At 38.5% G+C, this 26,574-nt stretch overlaps 1 protein-coding gene across 1 annotated transcript in view; it reads right to left on the bottom strand.

Annotated features, from left to right (window-relative positions):
* Positions 1 to 26,540, bottom strand: part of ltk (leukocyte receptor tyrosine kinase) — a 60,785-nt gene extending 34,245 nt beyond the window's left edge. Inside the window, exons 1-7 of the mRNA XM_035673843.1 lie at positions 26,283 to 26,540; positions 8,878 to 8,970; positions 7,158 to 7,307; positions 6,637 to 6,865; positions 4,704 to 4,843; positions 3,288 to 3,425; positions 1,210 to 1,359 (exon numbers count right to left, since the gene is read on the bottom strand). Coding sequence (XP_035529736.1) covers positions 1,210 to 1,359; positions 3,288 to 3,425; positions 4,704 to 4,843; positions 6,637 to 6,865; positions 7,158 to 7,307; positions 8,878 to 8,970; positions 26,283 to 26,334 — 952 coding nt within the window. The 5' untranslated portion in view covers positions 26,335 to 26,540. The remainder of the gene's footprint in view (positions 1 to 1,209; positions 1,360 to 3,287; positions 3,426 to 4,703; positions 4,844 to 6,636; positions 6,866 to 7,157; positions 7,308 to 8,877; positions 8,971 to 26,282) is intronic.
* Between the last annotated feature and the right edge of the window lie 34 nt (positions 26,541 to 26,574).

Genomic DNA, 26,574 nt, shown 5'->3' with positions numbered 1-26,574 from the left:
GATCTGCTGCTGTTTGTTCAACCACAACACGAGACCTTCTCCGCTTACAGCCCTGCTGTCACACAGCGGTGTGTGTGTGTTACAGTGTGTGTGTGTGTGTGCAGTCTGCCAGGTAAAGGAGCAGCTGTTTCTTCAGTCTGCTGTTATTTGAAATGTAAATCGAGACTGAAGGAACATTTTCTGTCTCTGTCAACCTTCAGATGGTCTGAGTGAAATATCTCCCTTTAAAGTTGTTATATTAGAGATATTAGATATTTATTTTGTGGAAAAAAAAACTGTTTTTAAAACAAACAAAGTAGAAGCTCATTGTTTCTAAGATGGCATGTTTTATCTTTGTGGTGTAGATTGATTTCTGAATACTTTTATAATACTATCGTTAATAATTTCTGTCTATTTAGACCTGTATAACACACTGCACTGCTGGACTGTTTCATTATACTTGTGAATGTATTTCGGTTCATTTATTAGCTAGAAAATCTTCTTCTTTTCTTGTTTTTACACATTTACGACTTTTTACAGCACGGTCTGGCTGAATACTGGACTCTGATTGGCTGCTGGCTGTCCATTACTTCCTGATGTAGGACACTGAGTAGTTCCAGTGAATCTGTTCACTGCTTCTCTGAACTCACTCGTACTTTCTGTAAGAGATCCTCCCACATGAATTAGGTATTAGGGACCTCAGGCGTTACCATGGAAACGGAGTTATGGGTTGTAAAAAAGCTTCCGTTTTTTTATTGAAACACTCAGGTGTCCGTTATCAGGAATGAATAGATTTATTCCTGATAACGGACACCTCGCCGGGCATCATCCCTCACAGAATCTGAGAGAATATTTGGGTTTGATGTTTGTCACATTAACCACAGAAGAGGAGGATGAAGAGGAGGAAGAGGAGGAAGGAATCTCTCACCAGTGACATTCTGGAGGCACCAGCTTCCCGAGCTCTTCTAGAGACTTCTCTGAGCGATACTCCTACAGAGGACAGAGTCATAAAAACAGCTGTTATTAATTATTGTACATACAGAAATATAACACACACACACACACACACACATACAGACACACACTCACACACAGACACAGACAGACACACATACACACAGACACACACACACAGACACACACACATACACACAGACACACACAGACACACACACACACACACACACACACACACACACACACACAAACACACACACACACACAGCTAACCTGGTGTACTCTGCAGAGTGACTCCCTGCATGTCTTCTTTCTCCAGAAGCTCGTCTCCAGCGACCCTTCTCCAGGCTGCGTGCCGGTTGGACACAGACCAACCACACGCATCCCGTTCAAATGAACAGTATGAGCCAAACGGAAGAGCATCTGGGGAGGAGGAAGATTGTTGTCATATTTCACTAAAACAGAGATCACAGCTGTTAAAAAGTCGATCCTTCCCCCCTTGATTCCCCTTTTTGGAGAAATTAGATTAGCACAAATAATATACTTCAATGGGTACTATATTTCTTAATTAGAAAATCAGTTTTAGTCTGTGTGCTTGTGTGCATGTTTCCTACTCTCCACACTTCATACTATCTGGATTCTATGATATGCCTGCTACACTGTATCGGCAGGTTAGAGCGCTCTGACCTCTTCCAGACTTTGTAGGAAATATGCTTGTTTGGCGCCTTACAGTCACATGAGACAATACATAAGAAATCTCTTTGCATCCAGTAAAAGAAAAGCTGGTGTGTTTAGTCTGAAAGCAGGGGAAAATTGCCAACTTTGAAGTGGGGTGCCTTCCAACAACTCCAAACCTGTCTTATTTCATGTTGATTCATATTAGCTGGCAGGCTAGTTAACAAAACATCCAAGAGTCACTCGGCTAACATATTTTAAACTACCACATCACCACAATACCTAATTCTCTATGTCTACACATTTTAAAGAAAAAGTTAAACATTTTGAGAAATGTGCTTATTCAGGTTCAATGGTATATTAATGTAACAATATCCAAATGTTTCAACAAAAATTGCAAATTCTTTTAAATTCATATATTTAGGGATTTATATTACATTTATATATAGCATGAAATGTTTGTGTGAGCATCAGAAAAACATTTGGGAACCTTTTTTGTGTGTGGATTGTTTTAACATTTCTATACAAAGCTAGATAATTTTGTGTACGTTAAAAAACATTTTTGTGGAGAGAGTAATTTATATAGAAATCACAAAAAAAAAACACTTGTTTCCATGTATCTGGACACAGAGTTAAATATGATATCAATGTTTTCATCTGATCTTAAGATGACAAAAAAAGCCAGTTATATAAAGTGGTGGAGTGTCCCTTAAGAGAGTACTTTATGACTCTTAGGATAGATTTTACCAGTGGGCCATCGAAAAAATTACACCATCACTGTGACCCAGCTCCTTTCCCCCGGGGATCCACAACTCAAAGACTCTAAATAGCCTTGACTTCATTGATTTCATTACTGACTGAAGCGAGGCCTTTTGAATTTCAGTGTGGTGAAGTGTTTTTCTTTCCACTGAGTGATTGATGTTTTCAGAGAGAAGCAGGATGCTTGCCATATTTCAGACTGTCAAGTCAGGGAGGAAATGAAAGGTACTGACTGTCTGAAAACACACTTTTGTCTGCAGCATATTTTTTCAAATGTGAGAATTCAAAACACTAATAAATCCACAAGGGGTGAATCATATTATGATAAATTGTTGAATACTTTATGTTTTGATATTTTAAAGGCATGGTTTCAAGATGAAAACTTTAAAAAACAAAGCATATATCAAATTCCTGATGATACAATAAAATAATTTTCTGCTAATGAAGAAGAAACACACTAGCTGATGAGAACATTTTGATGCAGAAGCTCCACTAAGGCTTCACACTTTAAAGGTTCATAATAGTTACTTCCTGCACTTTAAATTTATTGTGTAGAGGCCCTTGGCATAGAATTATTTGGTACCTCCGGTCAAAGGATTAACAATTTATCATGGATCTAAACTTTAATACAGCTAATGCAAATGGATTACAGCCTGCCAGTGGCTGCTTTACTTCACTCTCCACACACAGTCACACAAACAGAAGCACTGCTTTTGCTTTCATATTGTTTTCACACGCCCACTCTCAGTCCAATCAGTCCAATGGTGCAGATCAAATATAAATATTCATCATCATACAAGGGGAAACCTCTCAAGCTAACTGCAAAAGTACATTTTCAAGTGTTACTAATAGAAATTGAAGGACACGAATCAGATCCTGCATAGTGTAATTTTACTGAGATAAAATCAAAACCTCACCACAGATGAAGCCCTCATCCTCTCCTAATGAACAGTCAGTGTGGAAGTTGCACACTTGACTCTGGTCAATGCAGCCTCCTGAGTTTTCACAGTGGAAAGATTCCCCACATCCTCCATCCAGCTCGATGACCTGGTGTTCTGCATCACGGACACCACACAACAATTACAAAAGGCTGTTATCTCATGTCCTCTGTATCATGGAGAACTAACCTGAACACATTAGCAAAAAAGATGTACATAATTGGAAGTCATTTAATCCCGAGATTGAAATGGATGTTTCTTTAAATGTTTGGAAACTTGCTTATTCACTTCTTGTCGAGTGTAAGATGAGAAAATCAACATCGATCTCATAGCTGTTAAATACAAGCTACACTCAGCACCAAGTTAGCTTAGCTTAGCACAAAGACATCAAGGGAAAACAGGTAGCCTGGCTCAAGGCAACAAAATCCAACTGCCAAGGATCCTTTAAGCTCACTAAATTACACCTGGTATCTTGTTTAACCAGTACAAAGAAAGTGTAAATGTGACAGTTCTATGTTTTACAGGGGGTTATTTGCTGGACTATTTCTTGGCTGAGAGCAGGAACTTCCTGGAGTCTCCACTGTTTTCCTGGCAGCAGCCAAGAAATATTCCGCCGCATCTAACTCACTGCCACAAACCGGATTGGATTTCAAAATGCATTTCAAAAATGTTTTCCCAAAAGCAACATACAGCTTTAAAACCAAGTAAAATTAACCAACCTGCCAAACAAAGAATACAGTGTTTCCTGTTTATAATGTGAAAAATCAACTATAAATCATTTTGTGTGTGATCTGGGTGATTATCTTGCTACCAGATCTGATTTAATTTACATACACACCTACACTCAGTGGCCACTTTATTAAGAACGCCTGTACAATCTAATACGGCCGCCGCAAAGTCTACTTTTATTATGCCTGTAATGTTGTCACTGGCATAGAGGTGTTAATTATACGTTTTTATTGAGGTCATAGTTAGTGCAAGCCTACTTTGTATTGAGAGTACTTTATAATACTCTGCGCCTCTTATTTATGTAAATAGGGAGAGAAAAAATTATAAACACCTCTTAATAATGCAATCTAGTATAATGCTCCCTTTAACTATGACCACTATAAAAAAACAATATAATTGAATTTACACATTTCTGACACAAAAACTTAACATTGTGAGCATTGTGAAGGTAGAAGTTATCGCCTGGCTGTTGCATTGAACTGCAATATACTGTACAGGTGTATATTCAGTGTCTCTCTTTCCAGCTGCTGTGGAAACAGTCAGCAGGTTTCCAGTTTACAAACTATACTGCTGATTTGTTGTATTTATTAGGGGAAACAGCTGATGTTGGGTTTGGTTTGAACAGAAGTCAGTAAGTCACAGCTCTATAGACCAAGATATATTCACCTGATTCACAGTCTATGAGCTCCAGAGAGTCCAGAGCTACAGTGGCTCCCTTTTCCCCCATACAGGAAGTGTAGAGCAGGGCCACCTGAAAGGGCTCATCCATCTGACCAATCACAGTCTCCAGAACCTCCCACTCAGCCCTACACCAACCAATCACAGACAAATGTCTTTTATAGTCACATTTATTACTGGCTTGTATGAATACATTTTAAGATGCATTAAACAACAAAAACAGTCATTGCAATCAGTACTTAGAAAGGCTTAAAAATATAAGATACACCATTTATTTTTATTTTTTTGGAAAGCCTGCATGGCAAGTTGTCCTGGTATCATCCCTTTGCTGTCACTAAGCAACCATAGTCACCTGCAGTCAATCACTGAGCTAACATGGTTAATAAAATTCACTAATGTCATTAGCAAACTGAAAGAGAAAAAGGTTTTGATGGATGTCAGTTGCAGCTCTACAACCTGATTTAACACAATATTTATATCATGATATGCATAAGGCTGTTTGGCCTGTTTTAAAGGTCCAGTGTGTAACATTTAGGAAGATCTATTGGCAGAATCGGAATATAATATTTATAGGTATGTTTTCATAAGAGTATAATCACCTAAAAAATAAGAATTTTTCATTAGAGGTTAGTTTCCCATAGAGTGAGACGTTTCTATCTACAGAGGGAGCGGGTTCTCTTCTATGGAGTCAACCATGTTAAACCGCCATGTTTCTACAATAGCCCAGATAGGACAAACCAAACACTGGCTGTATAGGTAGTACACACTGCAACTTCACCGCTAGATGCCACTAAATCCTACACACTAGTCCTTTAAAACTTGCATTGTTTATATCACTTTGCGAATTGCATCTGTGCACAACAGTGCCACCATTGTCCATATTTAGTCAGACGAAATGCCTATCACAACATTAACAAATAATACAGCTCATCAAAACATTTCTCTACCACACTGCTATTGGTCAAAAGCTCCACCGGGTATTTATCTCCGAATGCAGTTACGTCAGTGCTTTATGATGGCATTGAAGATTTACACACAGTACAAATCCATCTCTCCTGTCCATTACTAAAAATACTGCACATTTATTAGAGTGGGTGAGTAATTTTTCATTATTGGGAACATACAGGGGAAATTAGGAAAAAGGCATACAATCTAGGTGCTATTTCCAGAAAACATTAAGCCCCTGTTTTGCAGGAAAAATGTCCAATTAGGACAGTTGTTAGACTTCTGAGAACAGTCTGTACAGGTGAAACATCACACACAGAACTACAGTAGAATCTGTGTCATGTGGGACGAGAGGTATGGGATGAATAGTAGGACTGAATAAATAAAACCACTGGCTGTGTGTGCCTCATAATGGAATTGCTCAGTCCATTACTGCACAGACACTAACAAAGCCAATGTACAAACTTATTGCATATGCCCATCCATCCCTCTTATGTCCTAACCAATTATATATAAATTCATTTCCAGAGTATGCATCTAGAGACATGAATGCTTTTAGCTTAGAAGGCTGTACTTCAGCATTAGATCAATAGGAAATACCTGTTCCCATTTAGCCAAACAATACACTGGGGACCACTGTCCCCATGTGGACACAATTCTACAGTTTGTGCAACATGAAAGCTAAGAAACATTTTCTTTATTGAACTTTAGTACTACAGAAGTAAAAGTATTAGCTTCTGTGCCCTTGGTCTGTCTGAATGCCCGAGTCACCTTCCATTTTAGTGAATCTAAGCCCATTTGATTTATTTTATAGGCCAGACCTCAGTTTGACAAGCACTTCAATCAGAAAAGATGCAGGATTTAGCTTTTTTGACACTAATTAAATTGACATGTTGTGCTGCATAAATAGTTCAAAAAGAAATAAACTATTCTGTACAAACAAGGCATGAAGAGCATGTACTGAGTGTTTGCTGACCTGCGGTCGTCAGGTCTCTTGTGGTTGAGAATCACAGAGTGAACAGCTGAACCTGAGTGAACTGGTTTGATCAGGAGCGTGAGGTTCCCCATCGCTGGACCGGCCTCATACAGAGCCACCTGCAAGACGCAGTATCTGACGCTTCCTGGCAAGACTGGGCTGGTTAAGTGGTACTCACACTTCCCAGAGGCCTCTGCAGCAGGGGAGGAGGTTAGGAGAAGGAAGTGTCCTAGGGTAATAAAACAGAGTAGAAATTTTATGTTTGGCAGTTTTATAGGAGCCTCATGATACTGTCACTCCTGTAAACCACTTGACGAATGCTTTAACATTAAGACAAATCTTAGGCTGGGCATATGAGCACAAAATCAAAATAAATGTCAAGAGAGATTGCACTGATCCAAAGAGCTTTGAGTAAGTCTAAAGATCCATTACTGGGTTTTCTCTAAATCACAATCACAGAAGAAAATGGCATGAGCAGTATCCTCATTTCATTTCTCCTCAGAAATTCTCCACACTCTTACCATCAGAACTTCCCACTGAATGGTCAGTCACAGGTATCATCCCAGCCTGTGCGCTTGCTGGTTGCTGTGGCGACACCACCGACCAGTCACTTTGGTCGCTGTGATTTGATGAACTCCAGAGGCACAGAGACTCAAAATCACAGGAGGTAACTGAAAGACAGAAATATGATTGTGGCCTATAATGTCGTGTTTATTATTATAAATATTCAAGGACGTGGGGAATTTATCAAACATTAGAAAACATCAGAAAAAAAATCACAGTTGTCAATGGCATGGCAAAGTGGTATTTTTTGGCTTCTGTCCAAAGTTTTACACAAGTGTTTGAAGCGGGGAAAAAAACACAACATGTGTAATTTACAGCTGCTGAAACAATCCATATATATACTACTTGTATATACTTTATTTTAATATTTGACAAAATGTATCAAAAAACATATTTTGACCAAATATGCCTGGTGCAAGATATTTTGACGTACAAAAACATGATGATTTAACAGACTGAATCTTGAATTTTCTAAACCAACAAGTCAACAAGATTTTGCAGAGAACAAACACCATCTGTGATTCCCCCCAAAAGTGTATGACTGCATGAATGATGACGATGATCGGCAAAGAAGATGTTTTTAATTTGTTTTCTTGGGATCACGAGAAATGTAATTCATGATTCAAACATTACAAGTTGTTTTGCTGAGATTATGAAATCTTACAAATACATGACGCCATTCACTGAAGTTACAAAACCCTCAAAGTTTTACATTTTAATAACAGATTTTTTTTTTTTTTACATTTAACATTTGGATCCGCATCCAGAACGGCATCAAATGTACCAGATGCTCAAGTATTCATCCTAGTTAATTAAAAACACCTAAGTTGTTCAAAATACTGAAAAATAAAAGATAAAAGATGGTTTAAAAAATTTGCTGGGGTCACACCTGGATAATGACCTCCCCCACAGACTAATCACTTCCTTGACTCATGGCCTGAACTTACTACAAATTTAATTGGAATCCAAAATCTGCTTAAAAGCCAAACAGAGAGACCCTTTGTGAATTTCGAGTGATTGTGTGTCTGTCTGTGTTGGGGGGTTTGATGAACAGGATGAGAAGGAAGAGAGGAGGCGTTCGAGACATCATGTGATAGCTGAAGAGGAAACTGCCTCTACAGCTAATATGGCAAACAACCATATGAATCCCTCTGGGGATAAAGGGCAGAAATATGACACACATTATTAAATCCTAACTTTATTGAAACCCACTTTAATTTACTTCTGTCATAAATCAACTAAAAATATGCTTCCTTTGATCAAAAATGACCTAAAAATGTGTGGTTTGCCTTTTTTCTGTGCCTAAGTGTTTCCCTTCTGTCAGCATGCTGCTTTGTTCTTTTAATTTCATCATCTAACAGAGCAGTGTTATTACACCTTGAGTCAAACTTACAGCTGAACTTGATAATGAGGAGTTTTCTATTCCTTGTGGTGGATAATTGGCAATATAGTCATTCCATCCTGACCTTGAACAGGATCTCTGCTGTATGTCCCCCAATCAAAGTTTCTTCTCTTTATTGTGCTTTTCAGTCAAGACATTTTCAGATTAAATTGATGTAGGTAATTGCAAACAATGATAAAAATGACAGAGATAATAACAGGAATACTTGTTTTCTGTGTGTGTGTGTGTGTGTGTGTGTAGGTGTGTGTGTGTGTCTGTGTGTACAAAGGTCTTACTGTCATCTTCTGAGCCCAAATGATGTGGAAATGGCTGATCTGAGAAGGTCTCCTCCAGAAATCTGTCCAAAAGAGCGTGGCAGGCACTGCTAACTGGGGACAGACAGACAGACAGACAGAGAGAGAGAGAGAGAGAGAGAGGGCTTACAATACTTGTTTATGCAAGGACAGATCATAAAAAGATACAGTACTTAAAGCTGCTATACAATGCTTTTTACTGTCCTCGATCACTCTGTTTGGGTTGTAATAATTTTGATAATGTGACAATGTTAGTTGAGCCAATATATCTGAGATATGTGCACAGACATTTTGAGGGGCTGTTGGTCTGACCAGAAAAAAATTACTAGCTAGCCGGCTAAGATTGGTTCATGTGATAGCATAATATAAGGCAATATTGCGTGACGGGATGCAAACTTGACAAGCTGTGCATTGTTCGGAAGCATATTTGGAGATTTTTATTCACAGGGCATCCCATTGGTTATACTATCTGTCATGAATTATTTCCACAACTTCAGAAGACTCACCCAGAGCCCCCACACAACAGCAACAAATCCAGGTTTGGATGCTACAGTGTCACATGACAGGGGCCTAGGGCATTGCTTTGTGTCATGTTTTCTTTTTATGGCTCCGGACCGCCATATCTCTGAGTGCCATGGAGGCACGCCTATCAAAAAATAATATAAGTTTGGATGATACAGCAATTTCATTTGGTCTAACTTTAGTAATTACTTCTCCAGAAGGGCAGCTCAGCCAAAGAGGACAAATGAGCTGTTGCCCGGGCAACTTTAGCCCAACTTTGTGCATGTCTTTGGTCTAAAACCAATAGAGGGTGTTAACAACCACACAGACTGGAGTTACAAGTCCAAATTGAAGAAAATGAAAAGACATGTCCAGACACGCATTAAGCACCCATACTTCAGGTTTCATTGTCAGTGTGGCTTATTATCAGTCTGTATGTCCGGCCTGTGATTTTCTAATGTGAAATTCGCTATGTGCTATGTGAAAGGTTGATATTTCCCTTATGGTATCAAGTCTCAAAACAGATGGTAATCTTTTAAATGAGATGAGACATATTTTTTTTTAGAAGTACATAAAAAGGAAGGCAATTGTAGAAAGTGACGCACTAAACCAACATGTTTATTTAGAGTATACCTTGAATACATGGAACATGGATGTATTGAGCTTAATTGTCAACAAACAGAATCCTTTAAAAAACACTAATTATTCTATATACTCAACATAATTGAGAATCCTGCAGCATGTTTGCCTGATGGCACTTTAGACAGCACATTTGTGTGACCAACCTCTCAGCGCATTAACTGTAGATGAGGCAATATGGAGGCAATTTAGCAGTTCTGTGCTGTGGATCATTTGATGTCCTTCCTCATAAGATCCTTTATCTTACCTTACTTTGTGGTTTATTACACATAAATGCACTGCTAAAATATTGTGTGGGATTTGTGATTTACTCTTCCACGGATCAAGATTTGTTTTTGCAGTTTAGAGAACCCACTAGAGCTGATGTGCCTGGGAGAGGCAACAATGATGGTATGTATCCTGTTATCCTGGGATAATAAACTTGTTTACTTGTAATAAAGAGAGAGAGTATTGTGAAAAAACAAAAGGTAATTGTTGAACATAATTAAATTTTGATTTCCTGATAAAGGGGGGAAAAAGTATTGCAGATTAGGTGAACTTGCCGGCGGATGTGAATGTGGTTCTCTGCAAGGATCCCTGGGAAATGGGAGCAAACAGGTCACTCTACTGTTACAGCTTTATTTACTCACAGTGTCATCCTTCTGTCCAGATGTCATAATTCAAATGAGAGAAACTCTGAGTTGCTAAAAATGTAGCAATAAGCTTTGTGAGATGCACAAGTACTTTTTCAAATCAAGACAGACCAAAAAAACATTTAATTTATATTTTAATTTACAGTTGACTTCATGTAATTATAATTTGCTTCTAAAATGATGCTAAAATTGAACGTTAATCAAAGTTGATCTATCATTAAGTAAAATGGGATTAAAACTCTGGTTAGTCCATTTTAGCACACATTGTATTTGTAATTCTTTTGTTAAGACTCTTACTATTATGTGAAAATACATAATCCAATAACCAATCATTATGTATCAGTGTATTATTTGCTAGATCAATTAAAATGTTATTGTGATATAAATGTGAACAAATGCAGGAAAAAGCATTAATGTATGTTTATTTATTTATTTTCAAGAACTCCTTAAATCCTCATGACTAAAACCAAACTCTTGGTTGCCTTTCTTTATCCGTTTGCACAGTGACAGACTGGACTGTGGCTTAGCCCAGTGCATGCTGGGAATGGCCTTACTCCCCATAATAGATTGATGGGTGTATATAAATACAGGGGTGATCCAGAAATAGGGCCACTGCAGACTGACCAAACACCGACCACAAATGACTGACAGACATGGTCTTGTTTTGGAAGATGACTGAGAGGGAGGGCACTTTACACGTGACATAACATTCAACATACTAACTAGCATGACCAGTAGGCAGTGGGGGAGATGATCATATCTCTGTGGGTCATCGCAACTTGACCCCTGTAATGGCCGCTGGACAGTGACATTAGTGTTCTGTGGAGCCTGTAAGGCAAGGTCCCACAGGTCAAGCGGGACAAATTGGATTATTTAAAGGACAGTTTATCAAAAGCCGTTAGTTATGATAGTGATGGGGGGGTGAGGGGGGTCATGTACTTGAATGGCAGCCTAGCTATTCAGCGGTAATTATGGAATAAAAGCAGCTATGTATAGATTACTGAATACGGAAACTGGAAAAATGTAATAGTCCATAATGAGGGGGATTCAGACAAAGAAGAAAGAACGACATTAACGGACTATTATTAACATGAAAAAGCAAACTCCCCCAAAATCCCCCTAAACTTCAAACTTCCTTTCTTTGTCTCACACTTGTTCCACTTTTTGCTGTGTCCAGTTTGGATTTATAAACATAATTTTATAAATCCCCCAAAAAAAGAGAGAAAACATGATGGCATTCTCTTTCATGAAAAAGAGGGAATGAAAAAAGAGTGGATGACCTTTATCATTAGCCAGCGGAGCAGCCAGTCACTTTGATGACAATCCAGGATGCTGGCTGGCGGCTTTGAACGGTGTGACTTTAGAGGCTGTCAGTTCCATAGAAAGCAAAGGCTATCTTAGTTTATTAGGACAAACACTGTATCAAAGTAGGCAGTGCTGTAGAGGGTCCCAACAGTTTCCTGAACTGAAAGCTGCTGCTGGTTCTAGTTTAGTTTATTTCAAGATTGGGTCTTTGTAGTGGAGCAGCTCAGAAAAGTCATCTGAGGTTGTTCCCTGCATGTCTAATTTTTAATTTCCTCCTCAGAGGTTTTAGTTCACACCACAGTGAAATGTGTGACAACAAAGATATCTGAGCCCGTCTACAAAGCTTTCTGGAAAATTGTTGTGTGAGTGCTGGCAGGTCAGATGACACTTAAAGCCGCTCCAGAAGCTCTCAGATCAATATTCTGATGATAAGGCCCTGCATTTTACACTTGTGTCTGCTATAGGTCGTATGCATTAAATACATGTTATTTTTGCATAGAATTCAGCACTTAACAATAACAGATTAACAATAAAGAATCCATCTCCATGTAGTTTATGCTGAATCATCATCTGCTGAGAGTGACGCATCATCCCGCTCTGCCTGCACAACACAGTCCTGATCCCCTCAAATGACAACTTTGCAGCATCAAGTGTGAAGGCAGATGGAGGCTTAGCAGAGGACTCACTGACAAGGAAAAACACAAAAGTGCTCCTGCAGAGGAACTTCAAAGTTAAGGCTTCACATACTCACACACATAATAAAAGTAGCTCACTGGCTTATATTGTAAATAGTTTACCCTCGGCCTTGTTAACATCGCTATTGAGTGTTTTTGAGCCTATTCGATTGCATGCAAGTATGCAGTTATGAGCACATTCAAGTGTGTCTGCACTTCATTTTATGGGGGTGTCTGAGAAAGAAAAAAAAGAGCAAAAACTGAAATCAAACAAAACTCTCACCCACAAAATTCACTCTCCACTGAGAGGCATTCACTCTCGTATGGACTTCTCTGAGTGTACGGCGCGATCAAAGCACTGTCTCAGGCGTAAAAGGTTTAACGAATAAAGAAACACTCTCTGGCCAGCCTTTGTTGAACTTAAATGAATGTATTTATTACAGAACTGGTGCCAGGAAACACATATCCGAGGCTGCAAAGGGTCGGCTTGATAAGCCCCCCTTTCACTAGCCTAGATAGTATAACCCCCAGGCTGCCATGAGGACAAGGTCATGGCTTTTCTTAACTATCTTGTTTTCTTCTCTTGTTACACCCCAAAATCCTGTCCTGTTTCCAAAGCGTTCAGAGACATAAAGTCAATAAGATGAAAATCTGAATCTGAAAATCGGCTGGCGAAACTTCTAACTGAACAATAACTGGTTACAGAGGATGAGTGTTTTCTCGGGAGAGAGACAGTGCAACACTGACACTGAGGTGATGTAAAACTGAATGAATTACAGCATTAGCCAGCGCTCCCGCTCATCATTGCCAGAGCTATCGAGGTAAGAGGAGTATGTACATGGCTAGATGCTGCACTTTTATATGCAGTATGATTCACAAAGTGTTTTTGCTGAAACACATTGTTAAGAGAGACAGAGATGGATAGATAAACAGTAACAGAGGTTCACTGACCCTGCCATGTCTGCACACAGCGGAGGACATACATTCGCTAAACAGGCTGCAGAGAACAAAAGGTTAATGCACAACACATGACAATTTCTACACGGTTATTGTTATGTAAAGTTGCTCCTCCAGGGCGGAATATTTACAGTAGCTATGTATGTATGTCCATACAGTATATCAAATTAGTTATGACTCATGCTGCAGTTGAGATGATGGTGTTTCTGCCTGTTATTTAAGTGTTGCTTTGTCAGGAAAATAATATAAATGGGTCTGAGGGAACTCGGAACAGACAAAGCTTTTCATATTAAATCAGTAAAAGGTAGAGACAAGATGAACAGGCGTTGGACAAAGTCAAAGTCAAAGGAATTTTGGCATTCTTGGAAAAATAACCAAGAAGAGACATTTTTACTGTTTGAAGCCCATCTGTCTTATGAAATTCCTAGAGTTGTAATTTTTCACCTTTGTCATCTACGGATAATTAATTAATCAATCGATCTATTGTGTATAAAATGTTGGGATAGTAAAAAATGCCCTATAATAATTTGTCAGAGCTTAAGGTGATGTCTATCTAAAACTCAAAGATATTTAGGAAGCTGTAGCAAATTTGCTTTCTGAATGCGGACTAACTTTCTGACAAAATTAATCATTTTGGCTCTGTTTAGATGTCAAACTCTGTTTCCAAGCATTTCCCTAGTTTCTTATGGCTAAACTAGATGTTCCTACAGTTCCTACTTTAAGAAATTTCTTCTCAATACTTTTACTGTGTTTTCTCACACAGCAAACAGCTCAACTAAATGAAAATATTAGTTTGAATGTTAGCCCTGCAATATCTGACCTACAATGCTAACTGAAGAGTAATAAACAACTATAGAAACTAAACAGAGGAGGTAAAAGTTTACTTTTTCTGCACATCCGATGCCGGCTACCACTGTATGGTCGTTATTCAGTATTCGTTAAAACAATGCTTTGTTGCAAATCGCATTAACCAGTAAGTAACTGGGAATATGAAGATTTCAAGGAACATATTTTTCTCAGTTGCTACTTATGGTCAATTGAAGGTCACTGCCCCTTTTGACCTCAAACCATATACATGTGTTTTATGGCACCATAAATCCAGTTTCCTCCCTGGGATCAATAAAGTTGAAAATGATCTAATAGACTTTTCATACATGCCTACTGCAAGTTATTTGACATAAGTGAGTTAGTCTTTATTGGATTCAACGCCAGATGTTTCAAAAAGACAAAAGAGAGAAAGCTTCAAGAAATCCAGTTTGAACAGACAGACATACTTTTGAACTGTTTTTCTATTTTTCTATGTCACAAACTAATTTGAAAACAAGTAAAAATACATACAAATGACTTTGACACAGAAGTCTGGGGTTCACATTCAGACTCCCATCTGTGGTTAGCTTTAGGCACTAGATTAGTAAAAGATTATGGTCTTAGTTAAATATTAATAAACACACTGTGTCTCAAGTCACTGGAGACTTTTTCTGTATTAAACCAGACCACGAGCTAACCTAAACCAAGTGCTGCCAATGCCGAAAGCTAACCATAAAAGAGTTGAGTAATCCTCTAGTCACTATGAGAGGATTTGGGGAAAACAAATTAAATACATCAGTCAGTGAACATTTTACTGATGTGTTCCCGATCAACAACATTTCCTCATTATATTAATAGAAAACATCATCCGGCTTTCAAATTACTTGTATTATTTCTTCTCGACAAAAAGTTGCAAAATCACAAATTTGCAGTACAATCGGACTTTAAGTGTGCACCCACTGTCCTCAAGTTTCTCAATCTTGGGGTTGAGACCCCAGTAGAGGTTACTTGATAAGCAGATTGGGTCCCAGAGATATCTAATATACAAAATTTCCGCATAACAGGTAATGTGTGCAACAGATCTCTTTAAAATAAAACAGTAGTGTAAATGATGTTGAATGAATTTTACATCACAACAGTAATACTGCTTCAGTCATGAGGACCCGAAGACCTAAAAGTGGGGTTGCAGTTGAGAAAAGGTTGCGAAACTGCCTTTAACAATTCAGATTAGGAAAAACTACACCCGAAAAAACTTGTTTGTCAAATCAGCTGGGAGTATTTTGGTTATGTCAAAGCAGCTCAAAGCATGTTAATCTTCCCTCCAGAAAGGAACAGCTTGTTGCTTGTTTATACTGCTGTTTGACACATTATCAGTCAGAAACTATGAAGGCCTCGTAACTGTAAAAATATTAGCGTAATCATTTCAGTGCAGAATATTTTTTTCAAATGCAATGTGTAGCCATTTAAAGCCAACCTAAACTTCAAACACATTTTTGTTGCATTTCATATTCCATCTCTCATCTTCACGTCACCCACTGCAAAAGATATTTGTGCTTGTGTCTGCGCTCACAGGTCCAAAAGAAGCAAACACTGCTATCACCTCCCCAAAACCACATCTATTAAGTCCCAGACGCACACACATATTTGGAAACCATTTGTACATACCAGCACGACTCTCAACCATAAATACACTTTCGATTCTAATTGTATGTCAGTCATCTGCAAGGTTATTAGAAAATGGAGGAATTAGACACGTAGAGGCAAACTTAAAACTCTCTCAAGGCCCCCAAATTGGCCTTAATGCGTCCAAGGGTGTAATAAGAATAAACATTTAGGCAACTTAGGGACAATTACTGACAGCCGTCGTCAAATGCTTAATCTTGCTCAGGATTATGTTCGCAGTTATTTAATCATCAGGCTTTTACTGAACCTTCAGTCACATTCCCTTTAATGGGACATTATATCCTTCATTATACGCTGTCGGCTGGAGGAATATTAGCTAATAAGCAGCTGTAGTGAAAAGACAACAAAACATAAATTTCAATAGTCAATCTCTCTGTCCATTGCAACATTTTTCATAAAAACTCACAAAACAACGTCACACCCGCAGCTAGTGTGACACCACACATAATAGCTCCAGTAGCGATCAGCTATAAACATGCTAACAGATTAGCCTGCTAGCTGTGCACTAGTGCTAGCTCCCGTCCAAACTAAACAACTAAATAGGTCACTGCTTTTCAAAACGACACACATTAACCTTTCTCTGATGTGATGCCTACTCTCTTTTATTACAGAGCCTTTCTCAACCATTACATGTGACCGCTACAATTGGTCGTCCATGCCCAAGTCACATGCTATCTCACCCCATCCATCCAAAACATACAAATGTTCACAGTCACTAGAGGCCCTTCTCAGGTAAATGTCACCATACTGTCGGTTATTTTAGGCGTTTAACAAAAGCCCAAATGTTGTTTTATTGTAAGAAAGTCTCAGATACACAGAGTTATCAGAGAAAATGGAAAAAAGAGCATCTTAATCTAAAAAAATGCTTGTGAGAATCAGGAGGCTCGAAACGTCATTTTATGTTGTAAGATACAAAATAAAACTAATAAATCCATGAAAAATCTGTTTCATCAGGAACCATCAGAGGCTCCTCATTTCCGACTGTTACATTTATATCCTATATGCACAGACGCGCTGGTTAAGGAACATGCAGAACGTCATATGAGACATAAAGTCTGTAATAATTCTTGAAGTGAAGACATATGACAACTTTAAAACTGAGAGCACTTCAGGACCACAGCTCTGAGCTAACAGAAATTAAGTGGAAAACATCTGACATTTGTGATAAATGCAGCAGCTCCCTAAAGAAACACAGTAGAAAATCAAGTTACACTCTTCATGGCTTGAAAATAAAATATGTCTTCTTACTGGACTTTTCAGAACACTGTGCCCAAAACACTCCCTTATGCTGAGACAATTAAGACTTAAAATAGACTTTCAGATGGCCTAGCTCTCAGTAAGGGTTAACTAAAAGCTGGGGTAGGTATTTTTTTAGAGTGTCATTGGACAAAAATGCCATAATAGCATTTCAGTATATCGTAATTAAAGTGGTCTGAGAGAAAACTGACTTCTTTAGAAAATCTAGCCCATGACGGGAAACTCTGGCTAATCAGAGGTCATTTCAGAGAGAGAGTGTTGCTATTGGCTGTTCTACAAATGCAGATGCACATACACGTTCCTTCAGATGGTGAGAGCCTGATTCAATAGTGGAAAATCCTGCAACTTGTGATACATAACCTTTTAAGGGGGCAGAGGATGGAGGGACAGGGTGTATGTGTGGTGTGCTGGCAGGGCAGCTTTCACTGTGGCAAAGTTAAAATGAGGTCCTCCAATGTTTCGCTCTTCGAATCTTATCTGAAATTTACTCACATTTTTAAACAACGTGCCTCATCCTACTTGAAGCGAACAAGCAGCATGGAAATATATTCTTCTCTAATTCACAAATGGATACTACCAGTCTACCAGTCCATTAATTCTGATCCACTCTGTCCATTAAGTGACCTCAAGCTGAGCCAATGAGCAGACTGAGAGTTCTGTAAAGATACTTCTTCCTACATATTCAGTCCATCAGCTCTGTATCTAGGTAAACGGAGGCCAAGAGGCTTGTTTTCTTCCGAAAAAGAAGTTCCGTTATATCAGAAGAACTAGACTACGACTGTGCGTGTTCATGCCAAAATGTGCATTTTTTGCCACGTCCCTTGAGTTCATCCAGACACATCTGAAAGACCCATTCATGTGCGGTGAATCAGGCTTTCGGTATTTCCAAAATAATTAAGTCCCATAACTCAATTTATGATTTAATTGGTTGCATCTTGGCTTCAATTAGCAGGCATATCGTACTGGTATGCAGTTCCTTCTCAGACAGTCCTTTTTAAATCCCGACTTTCAGACACATCATGTCAGTTTTCCTCCTTTCTTTTGACAACCACATATTCATACGAAGATTAAAAGCAGCACACACATAAGTGTTCTGATTCAAGGTGACTTGGGACAATTTAGCTGAGGTGGAGACAGAACATGTGATTTGGATGAGAGTTAAGGCTTGATGGTGATGGTGAAAAGCCTTTACTGCATTAATGTGATGTGTTTCTGCGCTGCATTCTTCATCTTCTTGTATTAAATATGTAAATGTCAAGCTCTGGACGATCAAACCTTTTATGACAGGAAACTGTCACTGTACATGTATAAATTTGCCTTTTACGGTTGATAAATGTACAATACAGGATCAATTTAAAGTTAAGACTGATATCTGGTATAACTCTTAAACTCTCAAACTGACTGACAGGTAATATAATACAAGGACTAGTTTGCATAATAAGGTGATGCTACGTAAAGCTGTTTACATCTGAAATGGTTGTTTAACATAATTTAATGCTAATTTTGGTGGCCTGTTGCAAGATGTGGGTTCACTAAATTATCTGGAGTAACCTGAAACATGAACCAAAGAAACAGGTCTATTTGTCCAGATAATAACAGCAAATCCCCTTTTTGGAACAGCTACAAACTGACTGTTCTTACTTAAAAAACTGCAATGATGAATTGTCGAAGGCATTTTAAAAGACTTAAGTTTTTCTGACAGGAACCTCTTGTAATAATGACGGTTGTCTGGCTGGAGCATTGGTGGAAGTAGCATAACATTGTAAAAGCTCTAAAAAGTCGAGGAAAAACCAAAACCAGACCTTACAGAAAAAGGCATTTTGGGAAATTTGCTAGTATTTGAGTCACATGAAGCCTACTGGTCACTAAATATGAGCCTACAGCCGGCAGCCATCGAACAAAGACTGAAAACAGGGAAAAAGGTAGCCGGGCTGTGTCCAAAGGTATTCAAAAAACAGCATAATTTCGCTTTCATACATATTACAACAAGCTTTAGCTTTAGAGTTCGGTGGGCGGAATTGTTACTTTTGGAAAAAGATGTTTCCAGTCTTTCTGTTCTGCTACATTAGTCAGATGCTGGCAGCGATTTTGTTCGTTCACATTGCTCTCATCAGCCTTTTTTGTGTCTGTGGAAGGCTCTGTTTTCATAAAGAAAAAAAATTCCCATTGTACACTACCTGCCCACTGCCAAATGAGATAAATACAGACTAAACTGGCAGAGCTTTTACCAGCTAAAGAGCCAATGGCTATTTCCCTCAGGAGTTGGCGGAGACCAAAACAGAGCTCAAGAGAGTAAATAATGGACTCAAACACGACTCCAACGTTACTCCATGTCTACTGGATAATCTGGGTAAGTGCTCAGAATCGATTAAATATAGCAGTGGAACATCAGAAAAGGATCATATGAACAATTTTACATTATTTGTAATGAAAAATTTCAGAAATTCAGCTTTCAATTTAAAACTAATTTACTTGAATAATATTTACTTCACACTGTAAGTAGATACATAAAAATAACATCTACATGGATGTTTGTATAACTTAAAGCATTTATAATGTACAAATCAACTCTGTGTTTGTGAGCGCTTAATTAATTCAACAAACTAACAGTGTCTGTACTGTGGACGCCCGGACATCTGTCTGGTTAACATCCTGAGGAGGTGGGGGACTGACTCCAACTCCCACACAGTCTGAACGGCTGGTGAGCTGACCTTCCTTCCCAGAGATCAAACAGCAGTGTGCACACACTTTACACATAAGCTATGTCTTTCAGCTAAGCATTGAGGCTTAAATTGGGCCAGAACACTGTGACCAACCAGAACCTGCGCCGTCTCCTGTATGACTCACTTACTGGATTTGAATGAAAATCTGCTGCTCAGTGATTTAAGATACTTTGACAGTGCGCAAAAGCAATGTTTCCCACAAGATGGAGTAAATTGGAAACACAAGGTCAGATATATTCAAATGCTTCCTGGTAACAAAATGTGTTTTGTCAGTTTGTGCAAAAAATTTGCTATATGAGCAGCATATTAGCCAAAAAGTCACTCTGTTGACGATTTCCTTAATAGACAGACAATAACAGCAGTTTGGCTCTGTCGGCGTCTCAGCTGTTGCCTGCTCATTCTCTACCACAGACTTTAAAAATCTACTTTGAGTTATTATCATTGTTAAATCTTCACCTTCTTTACTTTATCCAAGTCAGGATGCCGCTCTGTGACAGTGGAAACCCGGTCACTGAATTGATCAGAATGTGGCAAAACATTCAATTCTCGTGATAAATCAACATGTGACTTTGAGTCTGTGACATCAGGCACTCTGTTGTTCTGTTTTGTCCTTTCACTTCCTCCAACAGCAGTCTGTTTTTTTTCAACAATGTCAAGTAACAGCCAAGTTACTCTTCACCACATGAAGGTTTTGGGCCCGTGAAATGTGAAACACTTTGGCGTCACTCCGTGTCATGTAAAGCAAGAAATAAAAAACTGTGGAAAGCACAGATGTTGGAAAATGATCGGGAGAGCCATTAAAAATGTTTCTGCCTTCCGTATTATATCTTTCATCAGAACTTTGGTATTTTAATAATAAATAACATTCCTGTTGGGAACATCAGCTGTTTCTGCAAAATACTCAAAATCATTAATTTTTCACACTGACAAACTGTGAGCCTGTTTTTTTATTTAAATGAAATAAATTAAATTGGGGGACAGAACATTTTTTGTAATATTTTCAATAACTTGCAATTAGGGCTGCAACTACAGTAGCAATTATCTTCATTATAGTTAAATCTGACAATTGTTTTCTGTTGTTTAGTTAAAAATATCAAACAAATTATGCAAAATGGGCCAATCATAATTTTTCAGACCTTGAGGAGACAAAATGTTTGTTTCATCTGACCAACAGTCCAACAGTATTTAGTTTACAATGATATGCTGGAACCTGCAATTTGTTTTTTATGCTTTAAAAATTACTGAAATCAGTTAGATTATAAAAATAGCAGCAGATTTTCTTTTGTCAATCAACTAACTACTTGTTTAACACATTATTCTATATCATCCTTTAGCACAACACCTGTAAAGAGTTTATCAATGTCAGCTGAACTGCAAAGAGGATTGTCACTGTTAGCTTCCTACTGCTGGTTTCACATTAAAAAGGGTGAAATGGAACATAATGATGAAATATCACTGTCCTCCTGTTAAATAATTCTAAATGTGCATAATACCTTTGACCACCTGTGACTGTAAACACATTTACTCACATAATGACGGATTGGCACAATCTCTGCATTATTACTGTTACTTTTTGGAGTTCTATCCAGATAATTGAGGTCTACCAAGGTCTGGAGCTTATTATCTGTATGGTACTGCCTGGTGCTTCAGGTGCCAAAGACTTAATTTGAAAAACTCAACACCCCATCTGAATAAACACACACAGGATTTTTGTGTTATTAGCCCTGGTGCTTTATGAGCAGACAGGAGTGGGTATACACAAATCTCCACTATCAGTCTTCCTTATATGGTTTTGTTTTGTTTTGTTTTTGGTATTTGAACGAACCCCTTATTAAAATATAAACCACAATCAATTCAAATCATTCAACCAACAGACCATCTGCGCACTTACTTTTGATACCATCGCAGTAAAATGTGAGACAAATGAGAGCAGATAAATGTTTTGGCAATTTATTTAGTTTTTCAGAATTTCTTTCAGTGTTGCCTCTGTGGGAAAAAGTGCAACTTTTCATGCCAAGTCTAACATCTCACAATGGTTTGAATTTCTTGTCAACGGTCAGCTTGATGTCATGTTTTATCTCTGAGTGTTGCTCCTTGTGTCTCTCTTGGCTATTTGTATCCGTCTTTCTTTTATTTCTCTACTGTTTTTGACGAAAAAAACACCGTCTGACTGGCTTTGCCCTTGAACGTGAGAGATTCACAGCTGTTTGCTCCTCCGTCTGTTATCCTGCCAGCAGAGTGATGCCCCTGAGGCACAGCTTTGATCTCTCTCTTTTTGCCGGCCGACTTCATTACACTCCAGCGACACCTGAGCAACAGGCATTAGACTCACATCCAGGAACTTTACTACAAGGACAAGAGGATACACTGGCTCTTTGTGTCACAGATTGTTGGTTCATGAGGTGCAAAACAATCAACACAAACAGATCAAAGAAAACTAAATGAAAAAATGTCTGTGCTGAAAGCCTGCCAGAGAAATTCTGAGAAAAGGCAGATGAAAGAAATTAGACGTTTTGCAGGGAAAAGAAAAATATTCATGCAAAAGTGATTAGGTTTGCACCTCTGATAAAACGCTGGGTGATCATGTTCAACAGACCAGCAAGACATCCGACTCCTGAGATATTGTAGTGAATAAGCATCTAATTCCCAACCATGTTGGAGGCTTGGACTAATCAATTTATGTCTTAACCCAGCTCCTCTTGGGTCAAGGTACGGTCAACCTTCAATGTTTCGTTTGATCTCAAAAAAAGGATCAATTTGTGCGCATTATTATTCATGCCTCTTAATCTCTGGGTAAATTTCATACCTAAATTCAACTAACAGAATTAATCTGACTGAAATTACATTAAACAACACGTGGTGTTTGTCTATATCAGTGCATGAAGTCTGGAAGGTCTGCTGGTTTAAAACAGAATCCCTCGAATGATGAGCTGACGCTCCTTTCACCATAGATTCAAACTCTGCTGATTGAATGCAAAAAGATGTGTCTTTCTTTAACATTCATAGAGACGCATGGGGACTGGTGCAAAATAAACACACATGATTAGTTTGAGAGGGATCATTAAAACTGCACGCACACGCTGTTAATGCAGTTTGATTGTCACTGCTGTTCAATCAACAATCAAATCAAAACCATCTTCAGCTATTACCTGACCCAGTGTGATATTTACTCCTGAAGTGTACATTCTTATTGCAGTCATACCTCCACAGTCATTAACTAAGAGCTTTGCTGGTTTCAGAATGAATTATTAATATTCACTGAAGTAACCCCACATTGGTTTATGTAAGTCTCTTTTGAGTTTCAGTCACACAATATCTTCAATAACACTAAAAGCTAAAAGACAAATCAAAACCAGGACCCACACTGGAACCTAAAGATGTAGTTCGTCTGGTTTTTGTTATTGAAGACAGGAAACAGGGCAGAAAACTCACAAGGTTCATAGCACAGACATGGAATTGGAGGATGGAATTGTACTTCAATCTTTTTGCATATTTTAAATTCTTTCAAGAAAACAAAGGCCTTCTTTCCAATCCTCTTTTTTAGAGGGGGGCCGGGACTTAGAGAGGCTTGCTGGTAATTCGTAGAAATGATGGCATGATCAGTGGTAAAAAGAAGCCACTTTCTCTTAAAGCACATCTTTGCATTTTGGCTGTGAGCCCGCTCTGTGCCGTTTTGAAAGATGCTACGTGGCATTTGGCCGAGATGTTAGAGGAGGGGAGAACGGAACAGTTAACAGAGTCTGAAACAGCGATGTTAATACCTCCAGTGTTTCTACCATACAAAATCAGGCTGCACGAGGCACACAGGCCAGGATATATAGACAGCGTACTAAAGTGATTGCACTGCATGTATTATGTATTTCTTTGTACTATCCAAAGAGTACTAACAGCAAGAAAGCACAGACTGCTGGGAAAAAGGAGTGAGCCACATAATTTTATCATAAAATAGTTCAAACAAGTATTTGTTCTTGTGCCATCACCAGATCGTGGAGAGGTGGGAGGTTAGGAAAAAACTGTGGTTTGGGATTTATATTAATACAGTAAACATGGCGTGTCTAGACCTGGTCACAGTCAACTTTCTCAACAGACCAGAATCTTCCCCTAACTTTAACCAAGTGCTGTGATTGCCTAAACATATCCATAAAAAGTGAATCAGGCTTCAGTTGCTGGATATATAGTGGATAACATTTCACAGATGGGTTTAGCGTCAACATCATAAAACGTATCTCGGACAGTATTACATTTTCCTTACTGTAAAACATATGTGCTGTTGCAAATTAGTAAACATAATAACAAGAAGACAGGGTTGACGTAATGCGTCTGTATGCTGGTAGAAGAGGACTGCCCCTCACTTGCTGCTCGAGTAGGCTGCATACTGGATACGATTCAGGAACAGAGAAGGAGGGGGGTCTGACATAATACTGTGAGTTTTGGCAAAGCTCACCCTGGGTTTTCTCCTGTCACTGGGATTGACTGCAGTAAGAGCCACTTACAGTGTGGCTGCTAGAGCAAAAGAGAGGACAAGCCAAGAGTCTCGCTGTTGGGGGGCTGTTGTTGAAGATATGTGAAATAAGGTATTTCAGTTCAGTGACGTCTTATTGGGAAAACGTCTGGCATGAGGCTTCTGACTGGATGAGCACATAAAATAAATATTCGACACACAAGGCCTTGAGTGTAAAGCGTGTGGTGCCACATTAGAGGGAAGAAGTCTATGTGAAACAAGAGACTATTATCTGACAATTTCTCCAAATACAAACAAACACTGGCGTGAAAAAGTGGCTGGCAATCAGAATAAGCAGGTGATCCATCTGGCCTTAAAGTGTAAAAGGTGAACTAATGTTCTCCATTGGAAAGTTTAAAGCCAGATGAAGTCACAGAGATGCCAATAAGTGAGCTCATCATAATTCCTATGTGCACATGACATGCCTCTGCTGGTCATAAACACACTCCATTCATATGACATTAAGCCTGATCGGATCGGATAAGCAAGAAGCACAAATAATCTTTTTTTTTCGGCAAACAATCTAATTTGGATTTTATATTAAAGAAAGAAACAAATGAAGACTGACGGGGGATTTCAACGTGAACGGAAGAATAATTCATTTTAATGTGCTAACAACTGTTTAGACATGTGTTTTTACCTTTACACCCACCTATAAATCTGTCGCACTGTTACAATATTTTTTGAAGAGAAATGTTGTAGTTTTTTCTATAATTTTGTTTAACACGTTGCAATATTCTGTGATTGCAAACCCCACTAACTGTTAGGAGAGCCGTTGCAGACCCCATTTCTTGCCAAGTCTTGTTGTGGTGCTGCAGTGTAAATTAATGTAAATCAAATTCCCTCAAGTGTGCCTCAAGAGAATATGACACCTCAAAGTAGATGTGAAAACACCTCTAGATGTGTGTGTGTGTGGAAATAAGAGAGAGTTTCTGCATATTCTCAGACATTCAAAGAGATTAAATCAAACTGCAGCAGGTCTAAATACTGGTCTAGATACTTAACTGGTGGAGTATTTTAACTGGAGTAACACAGCAGAACTGCAGCAGGTAACTCATTTATTATTTTATTATTATTATTTATAAATAATTCATTTATAAAAATACATATTTTAATATTCTTTAAAGCTTTTATGCCTGGCTGAGGTTGAAAAGTTGTTTTTTATCAAATAAAAATGTTTAAAGTGCAACGAAACAGCGAATCATGACGTAGGCTACATGAAGCACGTGACTTGTGTCTACGTAAACGTGAACTGAAGCTAGCAGAAAATATTAGGTCAATGTGGGAAGAAAATGAATACATAAAACATATTAACATATTTACAAAATTTTTTCCTACGTTTAATTCCCAACATTTTGGGTTTCACTGACCCTCTTTTAATTTAATGGCACCTGACTGAAGAACTAGCGCCACCTACTGTTTATCTACATGAACCAAGTCCCGATATTAGTGCAACAGGAAAGTCAACACGCTTAAATTCGCCTTTTCTGAAGACGATTTTATTTTTAAATTAGGTTCAAATGGGCTGTATTTTGAATGACAGCCTGTTTATTGTTGGTAACTGGATTTATTCAATCATTTAAAAGAAACAATATAAAGTAATAAAGGACTAAAGAGGGAAAAGTTTAGAGTGGTTTAACATGTCGCCCTGCTTTAGTAAAACACTAACAACCCGCTCATTGAGATAAAAGTAAATTTCTGTACTCACTCATCAAGATGACGATGGAGAGGCAAGTATTGTGGCTTTTTATATAATCCATGGCTTCCTTTCTTTCGGCAGATCCACAGAGAGTTGGTGCAGTTTTTTTGGCCCCTTTATTGGCCCCTTTAAGTCCTCATGAATACCTTCAGCACACCATTCAGTAAGCGGACACACACGCGCGCTCCTCCGGACAGTGTAGTTGTTTCTCCAAGTTGCGCACTGTTACTCATTCCGGTGATGCTGATGCTGCTGCTGCAGCTCCCAGTGACGACAGCCCCCCCTCTCTCTCTCCCTCCCT

This window comes from Morone saxatilis, unplaced genomic scaffold (assembly GCF_004916995.1).
Source record: "Morone saxatilis isolate NCDOM2014 unplaced genomic scaffold, NCSU_SB_2.0 Contig3, whole genome shotgun sequence".
In the NCBI taxonomy this organism is placed as follows: domain Eukaryota; kingdom Metazoa; phylum Chordata; class Actinopteri; family Moronidae; genus Morone; species Morone saxatilis.
The sequence above is the reverse complement of the archived record's forward strand: the minus strand, read 5'-3'. Positions and strand labels throughout refer to the sequence as shown.